We start from the raw sequence: 17,965 nt of genomic DNA, 5'->3' as shown, positions 1-17,965 counted from the left end.
TTTTCGTTATAGGTTTGTCTCAGATCATTTTCCCCTGGCTGCCCAATTCCCTCCTTGAGCCAGAGGTCTGTTCTGGAAAAAAGCTTTAATGTAGCTTGATATCATCACAATGCACCAGGACTAGGAGGGCCCCTGTGTGTTTCAGACAAAGATGCTCTTCCAGGCTGGTTTGTGGAAATTGCACCCAAATCCTCATTAACCCTCTACTCCCACCACATAGAAACTCGCTTTGGGATCGACCAAGCTTATTCCCAGCTGTAGCCCAGAAGGTCCCTAAAATAGGGTGGTAAGACCTTCTTTTCTACCTGACACCTGGGAAACCGACCAGGTGTAAGACTGTGACCTGAAGCTCAGGGGCTGGTGCAAAGTCACTAAGTTCTAACTCCAAATGCAGTGCCCACTCTGGGAGAGGGAGGGAGGCCCTTACCCCCTCTTTAGTACCTTTCCCACACTCGTCTCAGGGTCTGTGTTCATGTCTTCTAATGCCACAAAGACAGAGAGGATGATTTCCTCCAAGTGTGGAAGAACTCACTGCTGGCCCCACTCATCCAGACATCATCCACTCAACAGATATCTCAGCTTCGCTCTGCGTAGAGCACTAAGTCGATGGCAGTCAGACAGACCACCCCTCCCTTCCAAGAGAGTATAATTCACGTCTCTTTTCCTGGAGAAATTTGGTATCTCCTTTAGAAGAAACACATGAACATAGGCCAAGTTGCCCGAAAATGCCAGGTAATAAGTGTCTGAAAACCACATGATTGAACCACCAACCTGAATCCACAGATCTGATTGGATCATGGGCCAGGGAAGGCAGAGAAGGCTTCAAGGAGGAGACAGTACTTGAGCAAAGTCTTGAAGGATGAATAACAGGGAGATAAGAGGGAAGAACATTCTACATTGCACAGCCAGATCTGAGACTCACCTGCACCAGGCACAAAGAGAGGCCTAGAGTAGAGCAGACCTGCAGGTAGGTGCCCCTTCCATGGTGTGGAAGAGAAACGGTGCAAGTGGACCACCTGTTTCAGAATGGACAGGGATTGGGTGAGTTTTGGAACGGCAAGATCAAGGTGAATAAGAGAAACAAGGTTCTGAGGTTTCAAGTCTGGCTTCAGATCCGAAGAGACTGGGAAGCAGGAGGATAAGAAGTGATTTCCCAGGACCAGAAAGGCAGGCTCAAAGTCATCCTCCCAATCACTTGTATGTGCAGGTTGCTCTCTAGCTTCTTGGGAAGCTGAAGAGAAAATAAGACAGGGCTTTGTCCTCAAAGACCTCACAGAGTCCTAAGGAGCCTGTCAATCAAGAAAACAGAGTGAGATGCAAATTAACAGAGGAATGGGGAAAGTGCTATGGAATCTGAAAGGTCCACAGAAGAGGGATCAGGTGATTTGTCAGCCTTTTCCAAACTAACACGATGAAGACCAGAGGAAAAATCATGTGCAAAGCTGGAGAAATACTGTCAATCTTGAGAGCCACAAATAACTGTTTTTATGGCAACGATGAGGCTATGATTCCCAAACTCTGTGCTAAGGCACCCCAGGGTGCCACAGTGAATTCATAGGGCTTGGTGGGGTATTTTAAATATTCATGGGGAACACAGCGACATCTGTTGGTCACTGTGAGAACCACTTCCAAGTATGTGATTTTTTTTTTCAAATGTCCACTAAGTTGTTACAACATGAATACTTATTAAGCTGTTTGGACTTAACTGTTTTAAAAATAAGAGTGTTAGGGACTTCTTTTGGCCTTGGGAAGGCTATGAAAAATTACTTTTTTTGGCCTTGGGAAGGCTATGAAAAGTCATTCATGGTGCTGTGAATTGAGGAACTTTGGGCACCTTTTTGGAAGAGGAATGAGGCAGGAAGAGAGGGTGCAAGTTACGGACCAAGAGGCTTGCACTAGTTGCTTCAGTGGAGAGTTTTATCTGGAGGGGGACAGCATGGTCACCTTCTGTTTTACAAAATTAGATTTGTCCTTGAGGTGGGAGTTGGTTTGGAGATTGGGAGCCACTGCAGTGGTCCTAATGAGAGAGATGGGGGTGAACCCACAGCATTAGGATTTGCATTCCATTAAAGTGATGGACCTCCTACTGCATGGCCAACATGGCAGTGAATGCCAGACATCAAAGATAAGTGGGACAGGGGCCCTGTGTTTAACGCACTCATAATCAAGTGGAAAGGCAGCCAAGGAGACCGACCATTCCAATGAGTGGAAAGCTATTAGCAGTGAACCAGGCAAGAGAAGAAGAAAGGGCGCTGTTCCAGAAAGTTAGAGGGAACAGCATGCACACAGACTACACAGACGTGGAGGTGAGAGGTGGTTAGGATTCCAGTAAATTGGGTTGATCACCAGCCCTGGCTCTTGGGTGATGGGCAATAGGGAGGGAAGAGGCCAGGAGCAAGGTCGGGGTCAGGTTGTGAAGGACGCTAAAGACTGCCAAAGGGCTTGATGGTGACAAACCATTGAAGGGTTTTCAATAAAGACACAATGAGGTTTGCATCTGACAAAGTCCCAGGTGGATAAACTGGGTTGGGGCCCGTGTGGAGACAAGCAGCAGATCAGGTACACAAGCCAGAATGATGAACCCATAAATCTCTGAGTGGGAGGTCCGAGATTTAGGAAGTGCGGGACCAGAGACCCACCACTATGATGAGGGCAGGAGAACAGTGCCAAAGGGGCCCAGGCACCTCTGAGAGGAAAAGGGCTGATTCTGTCCATCAAGCTCTGGAGGGTCTGTGAGTTCAGGGTGGGCCCCCAGGCCGGCGTGTCCTGAGGCCTCCCTGGGCAGGTAATACACATCCCACTGGGAGAGACAGATGGGTGTCGGGAGAAAGCAGCTCCCAGACTCCACGGGCCTGTGACTCTGTCACTGGCTCCTCCAGAGAAGTGTCCCCGGCAGCTTGAGTCTGTTCTGCCGCTCATCTAACTCAAGCCACCCCTGCTCTGATGACAGACTGGACTGGATGACAAGCCAGGCAGGGACAGACCCCCAGGACTCCTGGGGCCATGCTTGTCCACAGCACGGTGCGGGCCGCCCAGCCCAGGGCAACCCCTGTGAAAGCCAAATGCCCACGAGCTCCCAGCACTGGACTTCTCCTCAGCTTTCCGCCAAGCTCCTGGGAAGTGGAGACTCTCAGACACTCACCGTTGAGCTTCAGGAGGCAATGGCCACATTTCCCCACTGAGCTTCCTGCCACTTCCACGTGGAGAGTCCAGGCTGGAGGTTAGACGTAAGGCCAGGACAACAGTCAACCTGCTGGGAGGTCAAACTGTCACCCGGGCAAGGATTTAGGTGTCAGAGTTGCTGGAAGTGCTCATTGGCTCTTCAGTCTCTACCTGGAAAGCAGGTCTCCAGGCACACTCAGAGTCCTTTTGCCGACAGGGGGAGGGTGTTGACATGCCACTGGTCTCCAGGGGCACCCCTAGCCCAGCTCCTTCGTCCCCTATACTATAGCACTTGCTGTGTGGCCCACCCCCGGAGTGTGCAGGGCCCCTCGCTTTGATGGGGAGATTATCATGCTGAAACTTGACTATGGATCAAGCATTCTCCCGTTCCTCATCTGACTCACATAACAGCCTCTTTTATCAACGAAACTGGCTCAGGAAGGCTGAGGTTTGCTCACGGTGACACAGCTGCTAGCTCACAGGACAGGGCCTTGAGCCCAAGTCTCTGTAGCTGCACCACAGCCAACCTCCACCCTGAGGCTCGACAGAGGCCGGGGGAACAACCCAGGGACAAGTCTCTTCCCTTTTTTCTTTTTCTTCCTGCAGAAGTCACAGCGCTCATTATAAACCACGAGAACACAAAAGAGGTACACAACGTGAAAAGTAACAGTCCCCAAAACGTCCTGCTCCAGATCCACACCCCGTCAGCCAGCTAATACATCTTCCTCCAAATCTTTTCCAGGAATATTATTCACAGCTCAATAGATGCTTGTTGAATGCACTAATAAAGAGACTACCATTTACTTAGAGAACTGCAGGGACCATTTCACAACGTGTTTTTCTATTCACTGACACCCGGACACCCTTTCGTGTGCGTGGCATGGGTGCCACTGATGATCAGCCTCTAGCTTGGTCACTCTGACGGCGGGGCGGGGGAGGGGCAGGCCTTCTGGAACAGGGCCAGGCAGCCCCCAGGCTAACACCCGCCATCTACACACCTCAGTTCCCGAAGGCAGCGAAGGCAGTGAAGGCAGTGGAGAACTATTTTGGTTGAATTGACTGGTCAGTGTGTTTTGTTTTGTTTTTTCGAAAAAAAGAAAACTACCAATTAAGTCGAACAAGTGTTATTCTTATTTGCATAACACTTCACTGATTTGCCTCAATTTTCCATCGGGTGCTTTGGGGTTGTACGAGCTAATTCTTATGTGCATAAATTAATAAAAAGGGATAATTGGCTGAGAAGTTTTTGCTCGGAAAGGTGGCGGTACACACATGTAGATCAGAGGAAGCAAGAACTTACCGTGGTCACTGGGCTGGGGTGGTGATTCTGGCGGTTTTGAATTCCTACCTTCAAAGACACAGTGCACACAGTGGCTCTCCTCCCGAGCAATTCCTCAGCCCGGGGGCTGCTCCGAGGATCTGGGCGAAGAGACCTGAGGGAGTAGAGGGCAGAGGGTCAATGGCAAGGGGCTCAGGCTTTGGCAGCTGTTGGGCTGGGATCAGGCCCCTATCTTGGGCAACTTACTTAAACTCTCCAAGTCTCCGTTTCCTAGTCTGAAAAGTGTGTATAATAACTACCCCCATCCATTTTTTAATGAGGATTAAATGAGATAACAGAAGCAATGCACTTAGAACGAGGCCCGGCAGGCAGTGAGCATTCAATACATAGGCTCTGAGAAGCAGCCTCAACCTTCTCCACTGACGGATTCCGCGGGTATAGGATTCACACCTTACAGAGAGTTGACTTAATCTTCAAAGACCACAATTTCACTCCCTTTTTAATTCGTAGGAACTGTGCATTTATAGCTACTGCAGCAAACTGCAGTCCCAGTTTCCCTCCCATATGTCAGGGACGAGGAGGGTGACATGACGGGTGTTTACGGAGTTTGCCTGGGACAGTTTCCCAAGTGAGTGGCAGAGCTGGGTGGCCCTGACCCAGCCTCCTGGGCTCCAGTGCACCTCAGGAAGCAGGAAGACCGCCATCCATTCATATGCCTGTACACAACTGAGGGCAGGCCCTCCCGGGGAAGCTCATTTTGAGGGGCATAATGGCATCGGCATTAACAGGGTTGAGGAGAAAGGGGGCACCATATTCGTAAGGACTCCAGGAGAACAAGGATGGAAACCCAACTCAAATGACCTTAAGTGCAAACGAGAGTAAGCGTGGAGGATCCAAGGAAGACTGGGGGATCCAGGAGGCCAAAAGCCTTCAACTGAACTTTGTATGCACTTCCTCAGCTCTCTCTGTCCACCTGAAATCTCTGCTGGTCTCTGTTAGCAGCTTCTGCAGAGAGTTCTTGCCCCGGGGCAGAAAGATGACCACCAAGAGCCGTAGATTAATATATTCCCAGGTTAGCAGCACCAGGAGAAAGATAGAGTGTTCGCCCCTGCCTCCATGTACTCATCCCATTAAAGGATTCTGACTGGCCTTGACTGGGTCATGTGTCCACCCCGTGGACCAGTCACTGTTGCCAAGGAGATGAGATGTTATGACAGGCCATGCCTAGCTGGTGAGTCCATTCTCATGTCCAGAGGGACAGGGTGCTATCCCTGGCAGCAGCTCCAGAGCCGCATGGAAGGGGGAGGTGCTTTCTCGAGGAGAGCTGGGCAGACAAAACCGTGGAGCCATCCCAGGAACTGCAAAGGAAGCCCTGAAAAATGAACTTCATTTACATGTTTTTATTTTCAAGATCTTTCCAGGAGCTTCTCAAACTATAGATGAGCGTTTGTATAAATATAAATTCACGAGATTACACAATTTACATGTGAAATGGGGCCAGTTTTCTCAGGAGGTTCATAAACCAGCTCTGAAGCAATTCTAAAGGAATTGTGACAAAATGGTTTTTAGCATTAGCAATATTACGAGAAAAACACATAAAGACTCCCAAGATGCCCACCAGGGAGGACAACTCTCCTTTGAATGTAGGAGTGTTATTTTGGGGTTTTGAAAATCCAGACTATGTGAAAAATTATTTGGCAGTAACTAAATCAATACAAATATAATATTACCAAAATATGCTTGTACCCTCATGTAAATGTTTTCCTTGTATAATAGAACGAAGAACTCGGGGAAACAGGAGTGGTGTGAACTTTGGTTAGATATGGAGCAGGGTTTTTTACTTGGGGTTTGGGGTCCCCAAACTGGTTATTGTTATCACATCAGGATCCCCTGGGGAACTTGTCAAAATGAGAAGAGACTGGGTCCCACCCCAGAGACGTGGTCAGGTGGGTCGGTGGAGGTGGGGGGAAGGGGGTAGAGGGGTGGAGGGCAGACGGCCTTATTTTCTGAATGCTGGACAGATGGTTTTGACTAGCTACTGCCCTCGGACAGTGTTCCTTGGTGTGGGCTAGTCTCCTGGCATCAGAACCTCAAGAGCCTGTTAAAATGCTTATTCTTGGGCCCCACCCAGGCCTGCCAGATCCGACTTGGTGAAGAGCAGAGCTATAACTAACTCTATGGTCTATTTAGCTCCCAAGTGACTTTCCTAAAAATAATTTTTATTTTGAGACTATTATAGATTCCCAGAAAGTTGCAAAACAAAATGTACAGAGAGGTCCTAGGGACCCTTTGCCCAGTGTCCCCCAGTGGGGAATTAGAGCACATTATCAAACCCAGGAATTTGACATCGGTATAATCCACAATGCTTACTTGGATTTTATTAGGTTTATATGCACCCGTGTGTGTGTGTGTGTGTGTGTGTGTGTGTGTGTGTGTGAGAGAGAGAGAGAGAGAGAGAGAGAGAGAGAGAGAGAGAGAGAGAGAGAGAGAGAAGCATTTTATGCAAGTATATCACAGGTTTAGGTTTGTGTAACCACCACTGCAGCCAATATACAGAACTGTCCCATCACCACACGGCTCTCTGGTGCTGCCCTTTATACTAGTAGCCACACCAACCCATCAGCAACCCTTCTCTAACCTCTGGCAACTACTAATCTCTGCTCCAATCTCTATAATTTTGTTATTTCAAAAATGAAAAAGCTGTGGTACATTTACACCATTAAATACTATGCAGCTGTACAAAAAGAAGGATCTCACCCAGCCAGTGTGGCTCAGTGGTTGAACGTCGACCTGTGAACCAGGAGATCACTATTCAATTCTCAATCAGGACACATGCCTGGGTTGTGGGCTTGATCCCCAGTGTAGGGGTGCAGGAGTCAGCCAATCAATGAGTCTCTCTCATCATTAATGTTTCTCTATCTCCCTCTCCATTCCTCTCTAATTAATTTTTAAAAATATTATTATTTTTTTTAAAATAAAAAGGGTCTCCTTACCCTTGGCAACAGCATGGAGGGACCTGGAGAGTATTATGCTAAGCAAAATAAGCCAGTCAGAAAAAGACAAATATCACATGATTTCACTTATATGTGGAATCTAACGTACAAAATAAACTGATGAACAAAATAGATCCATAGACATAGAAGCATGGAGCAGACTGCAGAATCTCAGAGGGGAGGGGCAGGTGGAGACGGGAAGAGATAAACCAAAGAACTTATGTGCATATATGTATGGCTCGTGGATAGACAGTAATGTGATGAAGGCCTGGGGTGGGGCAGGAGCCAGGTGGAGGGGAGCAAAGGAGGAATAATAGGGGACATCTGCAAACTCACAACAATACAAATAAAACTTTAAAAAAAAACCCGGGGGGAAATGTTATACACGTGGAATCATATAATATGATTTTTTTCCCCCTCAAAAGCAGGGACAGAGCTTATAAAATATTTTTAAAAAATAAGTTTGAGAATTAAAAATATATATGAACTCTTCCTAGAATGGCTTTTTTTTTTTTCTTCACTCATACAACTCCCTTGAGATCCACCCAAATCAGTGTACGTATTAATATAATAGTTTGGGGCCTTTTCCTGACAGCATAGTATTCCATTGCGTGGATGTAGCATTGCTTGTTCAGCCACCCATCTGCTGAAGAACATTTGATTTGCTCTTAGTTTTTGTCTTTTACAAATAAAGCTGCTATGAACATCCATGCTCATGTTTTCTGTGTGAACATAAGCTCTCATTTCTCTGGGTCATATAGTAAGTTGTATAAGAAACTGCCAAACTTTTTTTCCAAAGTGGGTGTACTATTTTCCATTCCCACCACCAATGTATGCATGATCCAGTTTCTCCACATGCTCGTCAGCACTTGATATTATTCCTTTATCTTAGCCATTCTGATAGATGTGTAGAAATAGCTCACTGTGGTTTTAATTTGCATTTCCCACATGGCTAATGACAGTGAACATCTTTTCATGTGCTTACTTGGCATCTGTATATCCTCTTTGGTGAAACATTTGTCTGCTTTTTTATAGAATATGTACTCTAGATGCAAATTCTTTGTCAAATATATGGTTGGAAAAAATTTCTCCCAGCATGCAATATACCTTTTCATCAAAACAAGGTCTTCTAGGGAGCAAAAAAGTCTTTTGTTGGATGAAGTCCATTTCATTAATTTTTGTCTGTGATAGGTTGTACTTGGGATGTCAAATCTAAGAACTATTTGCCTCCTAAATCCCCAAAATGGTCTCTTATTGTTTTCTAAAAGTTTTATGTTTTACATGTAAGTTTGTATTCCATTTTGAGGTAATTTTTTGTATATGGTGTGAGGTCATTTTTTGACCAGTGTATGTCCCATTGCCCTAGCACTACTTGCTGAAAAGACTTTGCTTTTGTATCTTCGTCTAAAATCTATTGAGAATATTTGAATGGGTCTATTTCTGGCTTTTCTACTCTGTTCCATTCACCTATGCACCTACTTTTCTGCCAATACCACCCAGTCTTGACTACTGTAGTCAAGTCTTGGAATCTGGTGGTTGGATTCCTCCCACTTAATTCTTCTTTTTCAAAATTGATTTAGTTATTTTAACAACTTTGCCTTTCCATATAAGTTTTAAAATAAGCATGCCTGTGCCTAAGAAAAGTCCTCACTGTGATTTTGATAGGAATTGCATTAAACCTATGGGCCAGTTTTGAGAGAATTGACATCTTTATAGTGTGGAGTCTTCCAATCCATGTACATAATTTATCTCTCCTTTTATTTAGGACTTCTTTGATTTTTTAATACGCATTGTAAATGGTGTTTCAGTTTTGGTTTCCACATGTTCATGGCTAGTATACAGAAAAGCTGTACTGATTTTGTGTTTGTATGTGTGTTGAACTTGAATCGTGCAACCTTGTTGAACTCACTTCTTAGTTCAGGATTTTTTATGTCATCTGAAAAAGGGGACAATTGCATTGATTTCTTTCCAATCTATATGCTTGCAATTTACTTGCCATGGTGCACTTGCTAGGAGTTTCAGAACTGTGTTAAATATCCTTGCCTTGTTCCCAATCTCGAGAGAAAGTATTCATTCTTTCACCATTAAATGTGAAGGCTGTGACTGGGTCTTGGTAGCTTTTGTCTCCTCAGCAAGTTAATAAATAAATACCACAAGGCATATACATAAGCACTGCCTCCAGCTAGAATTCATTATTACCAGCCCACTGACCAGTCCTTGCCCTCATTTCTGCATTAACGTTCCAGGATCTCTTGAGTTCCTTTATATACAGGTGTGGCAACCAGATGTTCAGCCCTTCCCCAGCAGGTTTAATCTTTCCTGAATGCCCAGAAATGCTTATTAATTCACTTCAGACTTTTTCCAAGAATCTTTTTTTACCCCCTAGACTGACTCTCTCTCCACTTTTGAACAATGTGGACAATACTGACCTCTGCCATCTTCTTCTTGGTCTTATTGCTAGATCTTATGAATTCCTTATAAGGTGTTTAAATGTACAGATCTATCATGCCATGAGCTCCCTGGATGCAGGAAGCTTATTCATCCGGGAATCTCCAGGGACTGGTACAAGGTTGGATTCCATAAATGTCTGTGGAATGTTTATGTTAGATCACCTCGTCTACACTGCTCCTCATGAATAGCTCATGCACTTCCTCCTCTATTCTGCATCTTTACTTCCTGTTTACCTTTATCCTCCATTCTAAGCCACTGTGGGTTCCTTTTTGAAGGTATTAATGGACAGACAGATACAGCATATTTTAAAGTAATTCTTTTATTCCTCCCAGGTACTATCTTGGCCGTCGGATGTTTATCGTTATCTCGGAGCCAGACATGATCAAGCAGGTGTTGGTTGAGAACTTCAGTAATTTTACCAACAGAATGGTATGTCGTTTTCTTTCTGCATATGGATGGATGGGGAGTTATTCTCAGATGGAGGGACTGCACATCACATCTAATAGGGTCATGATTGGGTCTCTTATCAGGTGTAGATCAGCTCAACTCAAAATTGAGCTCCCTAGGGAATTCAGGCTTTCAAAAGAGATGGACAGGACTGGCAAAAAAAGAATGGAATTCACATTTTAGAAATGCTTCGAGACAGCTAAAGATCAAGAGAAGCTGTGGTTATAGAAATGCTAAAACCAGGAGGGTTGTTCAAAGCTAGAGGAATGTAGAGGGCACAGATCAAGTGACTGGGGAAGACCCAGCAAGGTTAACAAATGTCAGAGAAAAAGCAAAATTTTGAGCCTCTTGTGCTGATATCTTTCCCAGAGAGCATAATATTCTTGAGGCTGGAAAGACAAGCAACATTCTGAGGGAACTGTGTCCCCAGATAGCAGGAGGAGCCTGTACGAGGAGCCCTTTATGTCAGTTCAAGTCTCCGGCCCACTGAAGGATGCACATACTCCATCTTTTTAGAAAGTGTATTTCCTACTTTTTAATCTTTGATGAGAAACCCCAAAGAATGGGAGAGGTGACAGAAAATGGCAGAGGTCAATGTAGTCCATATTTCCCAAAAGTGGGGAAATAAGAATTCTAGCAGAGCAGACCAAGAGCATTTATGTGGGTTCTTTAAAGAGTCTAAGGTGAGTAAACACTTGTTTGTGAGACTTCAGAGAATCACTATGTGCCTTTTTTTTTTTTTTTTTTTTTGGTTGAATTAAACTCATCTTCCATTCTTATGTGGATAGTTGATAATGTTGGTTATTTGGCAAACTTTTGCCATATACCAGGCACTGTCTGTGTGCTGGTCATAAAGAGATGGAAGACTCAGCCTTGACCTCAAGGAGTTCAAGGTCTAGGGACAGAGGGACCAGTATCATTTGGTAGGGTGAGTGCCACTGCTGTAGAAAACCCTGTGACATCCAGGATGGGGACAGAAGAAAGCTTATCAGATGGGATGTCTCAGGGGTTTGGTCTTAAAGAAAGTTGCACAGCCCCCCTATGTTCCGTGCTGGTTGAGCCACCCAGAGTGTTTTGTTCTCATTAAATTTCATAAGAACGTATGAGATTGGTACAATTATCATCTCTGTTGTACAGACAAGGGGACTAAGACCTGATGAAGTGACTAATAGGAAGAGCAGGGATTCACATGCCATCTCCCAACTCAAGTCCAGGGCGCTTTTTCCTGCCACTCTACTATCACAGTTGCCTCAGATGACATTTCTGGATTGTCAGGTTTACTGAGTAGTTGGCTGCTTACCCAAACACACTCCTTTTCCTGCCCTGAGCTTCATGCCCAGTTCTAGACACCGTGCGGCCACTAGAAGGTGGCCTGGAGGGATGGCTGAAGGAACTGCGGAGGTTTACGATGCTGCCTCTAGGTTTTCTTCCCCAAATCTTATATTGCTATTCCCCCGTTCAAGTTCAAGGTCTTCTGTGGCGTTGGGCTCTTAGAGACTGGGTCTGATAGTAAATGCAGTTGTCAATTTTTGCTCAAAGGGTGTTGATTATAGAAGTGACAGAAGCCAGTGAGTCACAGTGTCCAGACCACCAAGCAGTGACTCAGCAGGCAGCGAAGGCACTCTGAGAGCCTGACACGGCTCTTGAGTGCCCTTAACCCCTAAGCAGTGAGATGGGACGTGGCAGCCACGTGCCTCCCTATTGCTTCATGTGACACCCAGATGTTACCAAGATCCTGACAGCTGACTTGGAAGAGGGCTGCCCTACAGTTGATACATTAGGAGCAGACATTCACTCAACAGACACATGCAAGCAGTGTGCACCAACAAATCTGCCCCACCTTCAGTCCACTTCTCCTCTAAATTGTTTGTCTGTTCTCCCTAATTATTTTCAACCCCATACTAAGGTCTCCAGGCCCCAAATTCAGAATATGGTTCTAATTTCCTTCTTCTATTCAACACAGTGTCCTCAGGATGAAGTTCAAGTTCCCCTGATGAGATTTAAGGGCCTCTGTACTTTAGATGCATTTCATATCCTCCAGTCTCACCTCTCACTGCTCCCCAGTACAAGCTGTCACTCCAGCTGGACCAGCCTCTCCATTTTCTCTGTAACTGCCTTTGGAAAGCCCTGCCCCAGGGCCTTTGCTCGTGCTGACACACACTAGAATTAGAGGCAGCATAACAGTGGGTTTTGCATTTACCAGTGACGTGAATTTAAGAAAATTAGTTAACTCCTTAAGCCTCTCCTTCCTCCCTTGGAAGGTGGGGAGATGGTCTACCTTCGTGGGTTGGTGAAGGCTAAATGAGATCACACTTATAAATCCTGACTTACATGAGGCAAGACAAGCAGTCAATGAGCACCAGCTATTATTATCTCTTGGTATCTGTCCAATCCCTAGCTATTCTTCTAGGCTGTCTTCCAATTCTGCCTCCTCCATGAAGCCTCCCTTACTTTTCTCCTTCTCTGAACTCTTATCACACTTATTACCAGCATCACTCACTTTCACAATTGAGCCTACGGGCCCCCTTCTATTTACAGTGCATGAACCTATGGCTTTCACCCTAATTTGGTCATTAGCTCTTTAAGGCTTGTTCTGCTGTTTGTGCCCCATGGCCCAAGCACATCATGACTATTCAGTATCCAGCATGTCCTTGTTCAAACTGAATTGAATCCCCATCAAGCTGACACTCTCTCTAGAAGTACTAGGCATTCCTGAACCTGCAAGTCAACATACACTTTCACTTCTCTTCTTCATAAACATGGAAGAAGACCCACCAAAGATTAGAGCTCTAAGAAACCCCAATGTTTATACTTTTCCATCTGGGGATACATCCACTTCTCCTCTGGCTCTGTTTACAGTCTTTAAGCCAATTCCATATTGATGACAAAACAATCCTTAGTGACTCCATTTTTTAAAAACCATCTTTAGAGTGGGATTTTTTTTTCTCCCAGGGTTTTGAAAGTCAAGTTAAATTGGGTTCTCTGGTTCCCTCTCACCCACCTGCCAATTTATCTGCTCAGAGAACTCAAAATTAGCGAGGCGTGATTTCTCCTTGCGACACCAGGCTGCCTCCCCTCCAGTAAGCCATGTTTATGTAGGTGTTCAGCTACTCAGCTTTATTATACATTCGCTCAGTAAACATTAACCACTTACTCCATGCAAGCTTCTAGCAAATGGTCCCTTGTGATACAGAAAACACTTCAGCATATTAGTTTGCTACGTTAGATAAAAAGGAACTTAAATAATGCATGGCTTCACTTTCTGCCTGTGAGAACTCACGTTTGCTCACAAATTCACACTTGATGCATGTGGGTCCCACGACCTGGTGATGTGGGAGGGTGATGTGAGCACTACGCACCCATGAGGAATTGATAGAGTATACTGGCTGGAAGTGGGGACACCACAGGGAACTCCCGGACATATGTTGCTATTGAGCAACTACTTGAATTCAGAAGTTGCTGAAGGAAATGATTATTTTTTCTAATTCCAAAACACTGGGCTGAACAGACTGTGGGTCAGACCCAGGGTGGCAATTCTTATAACATGTCCCCATCACATCTATATATATATATATATATATATATATATATATATATATATATATATATATATATATATAAAAGGCTAATATGCTAAATGTCCCTCTGACTGTCCGCCCGGTTGCTATGACGCACACTGACCACCAGGGTGCAGACACTCAACGCAGGAGCTGCTGTGACTCACAGTAATCATTTACAAAGAAATGGTAGCACCGTGGACTTAACAAAGCAATACTTGGCTTCCCCCAAGTGGGACACAGGCCTGGCCACCAGCCTGGAGTGATAGCTCACCAAAACGCAGCCAACACTGTCAAGACCCCATGACACAAAATGGGGCCCACAGCCCAGCCCAGCTCAGAAATGGTCGCTGTGGATGCCCGCTAATGACATCTCATAGCAACACCTGGCTTCCTCTCCCTAGTGACTAGCCTCCTTGGAGTTTCTTTAGCCCAGGACACGACTTACTTTATAGCCAGGTGCAGACATTTTACACTTTAACCAAATGTCTGTGAAGCATTTTCCCATGCCTGGATGCGGCCCCCGCAACCCCCCTGAGCTGTGGACACACCACATACCACACACCACACCCCCTTCCTCAGAGGCCATGCTCTCGGGCCAGTCGATGTGGAAAGCAGAGATGGGGGAGATCGTGTGACCTTTGAGACCCCCTTCCAGGGGCAGAGAGTGAGTGGGTGAAGAAAGTCCAGTGGGGATGGAACACTTCACTATTTCAAAGCACCAAGACAGAAACCCCGGTGGAAATCTCTGTGCAGGTGCAGTCACGTATTGAAAACAGCATATATTCTCGGGGATAGAATTTGGGGTTCTCCGAGTGACAGGATTCCAGAGTGGTGGTTGGCTATAACATAAAGAGGGGCTGGGCAAGATGCCCACCTGCCCGGTGAGGAGAGAGACAGGTGGTGCCAGGGAGTCTCTCATCTGTGCACGGGGATGTGAAAATTAGAACCGACGAGTGGTCACGGCATACTTTCTGGGATTAATAGTTTTGCAGCCTACTTGACATGCTGCTAAGCAAGTTGGCCATGCTCGCACCAGGACCCCGAAGTCTGACAGCATCTCTTGGCGTCCTTAAAAGCCAATGGCACCGAAACCGGATTGGCTCAGTGGATAGAGCACTGGCCTTGTGGATTGAAGGGTCCCAGGTTCGATTCCGGTCAAGGGCATGTATGTTGGTTGCGGGCACATCTCCAGTAGGGGGTGTGCATGAGGCATCTGATCTATGATTCTCTCTCATCGATGTTTCTAATTCTCTATCCCTCTCTCTTCCTCTCTGTAAAAAAAAAAAAAAAATCAATAAAATATATTATAAAAAAACAAACAAACAAAAAAAGCCAATGGCTTACTCTGTGGACGCGACCAGAGAATTGTTGGTGTCTATGCCACAGCTTCATAGACGTCACACGGACCTGGAGCCAATGTTCTTGCAGGTCCCAGGACACAAGGAAACATTGAGGCTACGGCTTCCTGTTCTGTTATGGCTCTTGTGCCTTTTCCATAACAACCTGCACGGGTCCCGCGGCGCTCAGTGGCTCTCCGGGTCCGCTGAGGATCACTGCTTTGGCCCAGGACAAACACCTAATTAACGGTTTCTCTTCATGGGGCCTCAGAATGCCAAGGTGTTGGTTTTCTTTAATAACTTGCTCCCCGGGATTGCGGCATTCTTCAAAGCTTCAGGTTTATGTTTAGCTGGCCCAGTAAGGAGTCGGGCTCTGTTTTATGAGGTCTTAATTGAAAAGATAAGCCTGATCAGCTGTCCAAGGAACACGTAGCAGGGGAGGGCCACTGCTGGAAAACTGCCCCCAAATTATTGAAATAACATGAAAAGGACTTTCGTAGCTGTAAGATCAAGAGATGTTGGTTACAAACCACCCCATGAGCCTCTTGAGGACAGGACTCCCATTCTTTGCTTACATAGCACCTGGCACATCGTAGGTGCTCAATAAATGTTGACAACCTAATGACACTTCAACTGAGAGGATATTAGTTGAGGGAGAGGCCAACTCCAAGATGTGGTGTTTTGGTTAGAGTAGGTTTTTCAAACTGGTTTTGACTGTGGCCTACAATAAGTCACATATTTCACATCATGACATAGAATATTCACTCTCTCTCTCTATGTGTATACCACACACACACACACACACACACACACACACTTTTGAATAAAAGTTTTACAACAAAATAGCTGTATTTTATAAAACACTCCTCTATCTTTCTACTCTGCTCTACGTATTCCTTCCTTTTTTTTTTTTTTTTTTAATGCTGTTTGTCACCCACTGTACTGACTTCACCAATTCCACTGGCCACGGCTCGCTGTCTGGAAACTCCTGGCCAGAAAGCGATTGAAGATGTGTCGCTGAGACTGCACACAGGGCTGGGCTGGCAGACAAGAGGCTAGAAAGCCCTGTTCCTCTGGCCAAGCCTCCTGGGTCCTGCCTCCTTTTCAGCTCCACACTCAGTCCTGCCCCCAGCAGATTTCCCAGTCCGGTCGCCCATTTCTTTGGAGACGAGCCCTCTGTATCTCTCAAGGCTTCCCTTGGCAAATCTAATCGATTATTACGTGTAGAAGGCCTGAGGGCGGGGGCGGTAGTTATTGTTCCACAGGCAGGTTCAGTTTCATGAAATGAAAGAGTTCTGTGGATGGCCGAAACCGGTTTGGCTCAGTGGTAGAATGCTGGTCTGCGGATTGAGGGGTCCCAGGTTCGATTCCGATCAAGGGCATGTACATTGGTTGCGGGCACATCACCGGTGGGGTATGTGCAGAAGGCAGCTGGTTGATGTTTCTCTCTCATCAACATTTCTAGCTCTCTGTCTCTCTCCCTTCCTCTCTGTAAGGAATCAATAAAATTTATTTTTTTAAAAAAAGAAAAAAAAGAGTTCTGTGGATGGATGTGTGGGGACGGCTCCACAACAGTGTGAATGTACTTAATGCCACCGAACTGCATGCTTAACATGGCCAAAATGGTACATTTTATGTCATGTGTAATTGGCCACTATGAGTGTGTGTGTATATATATATATATATATATATATTTTTTTTTTTGTGTGTGTGTGTGTGTGTGTGTAGGCAAACTAATACAAAAATATCTGGAGGAGTGTTCTGGAGAGGAAGTCTCGGGGTTAGAAGAGTTTTCAAAGGTCATTTAGACCAACCCCTTGACCCCTCGGACACTCAAGCCTTTGTGCAGGATTTCCAGGAAGGGGTGAATCTCCAGCAATGGGGGCTCCTCACTCAGGGCAGGTTATTGTTTCTTAAAAACAATTCTGCCTTTTGTTTGTTTTATTGTTCTTTTTTATTGATTTCAAAGAGAAAGGGAGAGGGAGAGAGAGATAGAAACATCAGTGATGAGAGAGAATCATGGATTGACTGCCTCCTGCACATCCCACACGGGGGAGTGAGCCCGAAACCTGGATATGTGCCCTGACGGGGAATCAACCTGTGACCTCCTGGTTCATAGGTCGATGCTCAACCATTGAGCCACACCAGCTGGGCCAATTCTGCCTTTTGACCATTGGGAAGTTCTTAGATGTGTAGATCTTTCCCCATAGCTTCCCCTGTTGAACCCAATTCTACCCCCTCAGGTCAAAAAACAACCTACATTTCCTCTCCCGTGTAATATGCATTTGGTAAATACATTTTGAGCACACATGAAGCACTGCTCTCTGATCATCCAAGTCTTCTATTTGCAGCCAAACATTCCAAAACTTGACAACTATTTTATAGGACATTCATTCACATCTCTTCCTCTGAAATGACCGGTCTGCTGCTCTCCCTCTTTCAGTATGACATCTAGAAACGAAAACATTTCTCTAGCCAATGCCCCCGAAATTTTCCATTAAAACTGGGGAACCCTATTGGAAGCTGTAAGCTGGGAAGAGTATCGTCCCGGCAGATTGGGGTGTGTGTGTGTGTGTGTGTGTGTGTGTGTGTGTGTTGAGGTTTGAGGGTTACGCTGACATCGTGCAGAGGGCTAGATTTGTCCTCCAGGTGCAAGATAAAAAACGTCTTGGATCCAATCCTAGGTCTGATGGATGGATACAATATCCAATCAATCTTGACTCTTATCTCTAATTT

At 45.6% G+C, this 17,965-nt stretch overlaps 1 protein-coding gene across 4 annotated transcripts in view; it reads left to right on the top strand.

The window, feature by feature from the left end:
• The window catches only part of TBXAS1 (thromboxane A synthase 1), a 139,129-nt gene that overhangs the window by 59,661 nt on the left and 61,503 nt on the right, over nt 1–17,965 (top strand). For all 4 annotated transcript variants that reach the window (XM_084896754.1, XM_084896752.1, XM_084896753.1 and 1 more), the window contains one exon: nt 10,218–10,314. In XM_084896754.1, coding sequence (XP_084752880.1) covers nt 10,218–10,314 — 97 coding nt within the window. The remainder of the gene's footprint in view (nt 1–10,217; nt 10,315–17,965) is intronic.

Source organism: Pipistrellus hanaki, assembly GCF_964339955.1.
Source record: "Pipistrellus hanaki genome assembly, chromosome: 10".
NCBI classification, from domain to species: Eukaryota; Metazoa; Chordata; class Mammalia; order Chiroptera; family Vespertilionidae; genus Pipistrellus; species Pipistrellus hanaki.
This window is presented reverse-complemented; position numbering and strand designations above follow the sequence as displayed.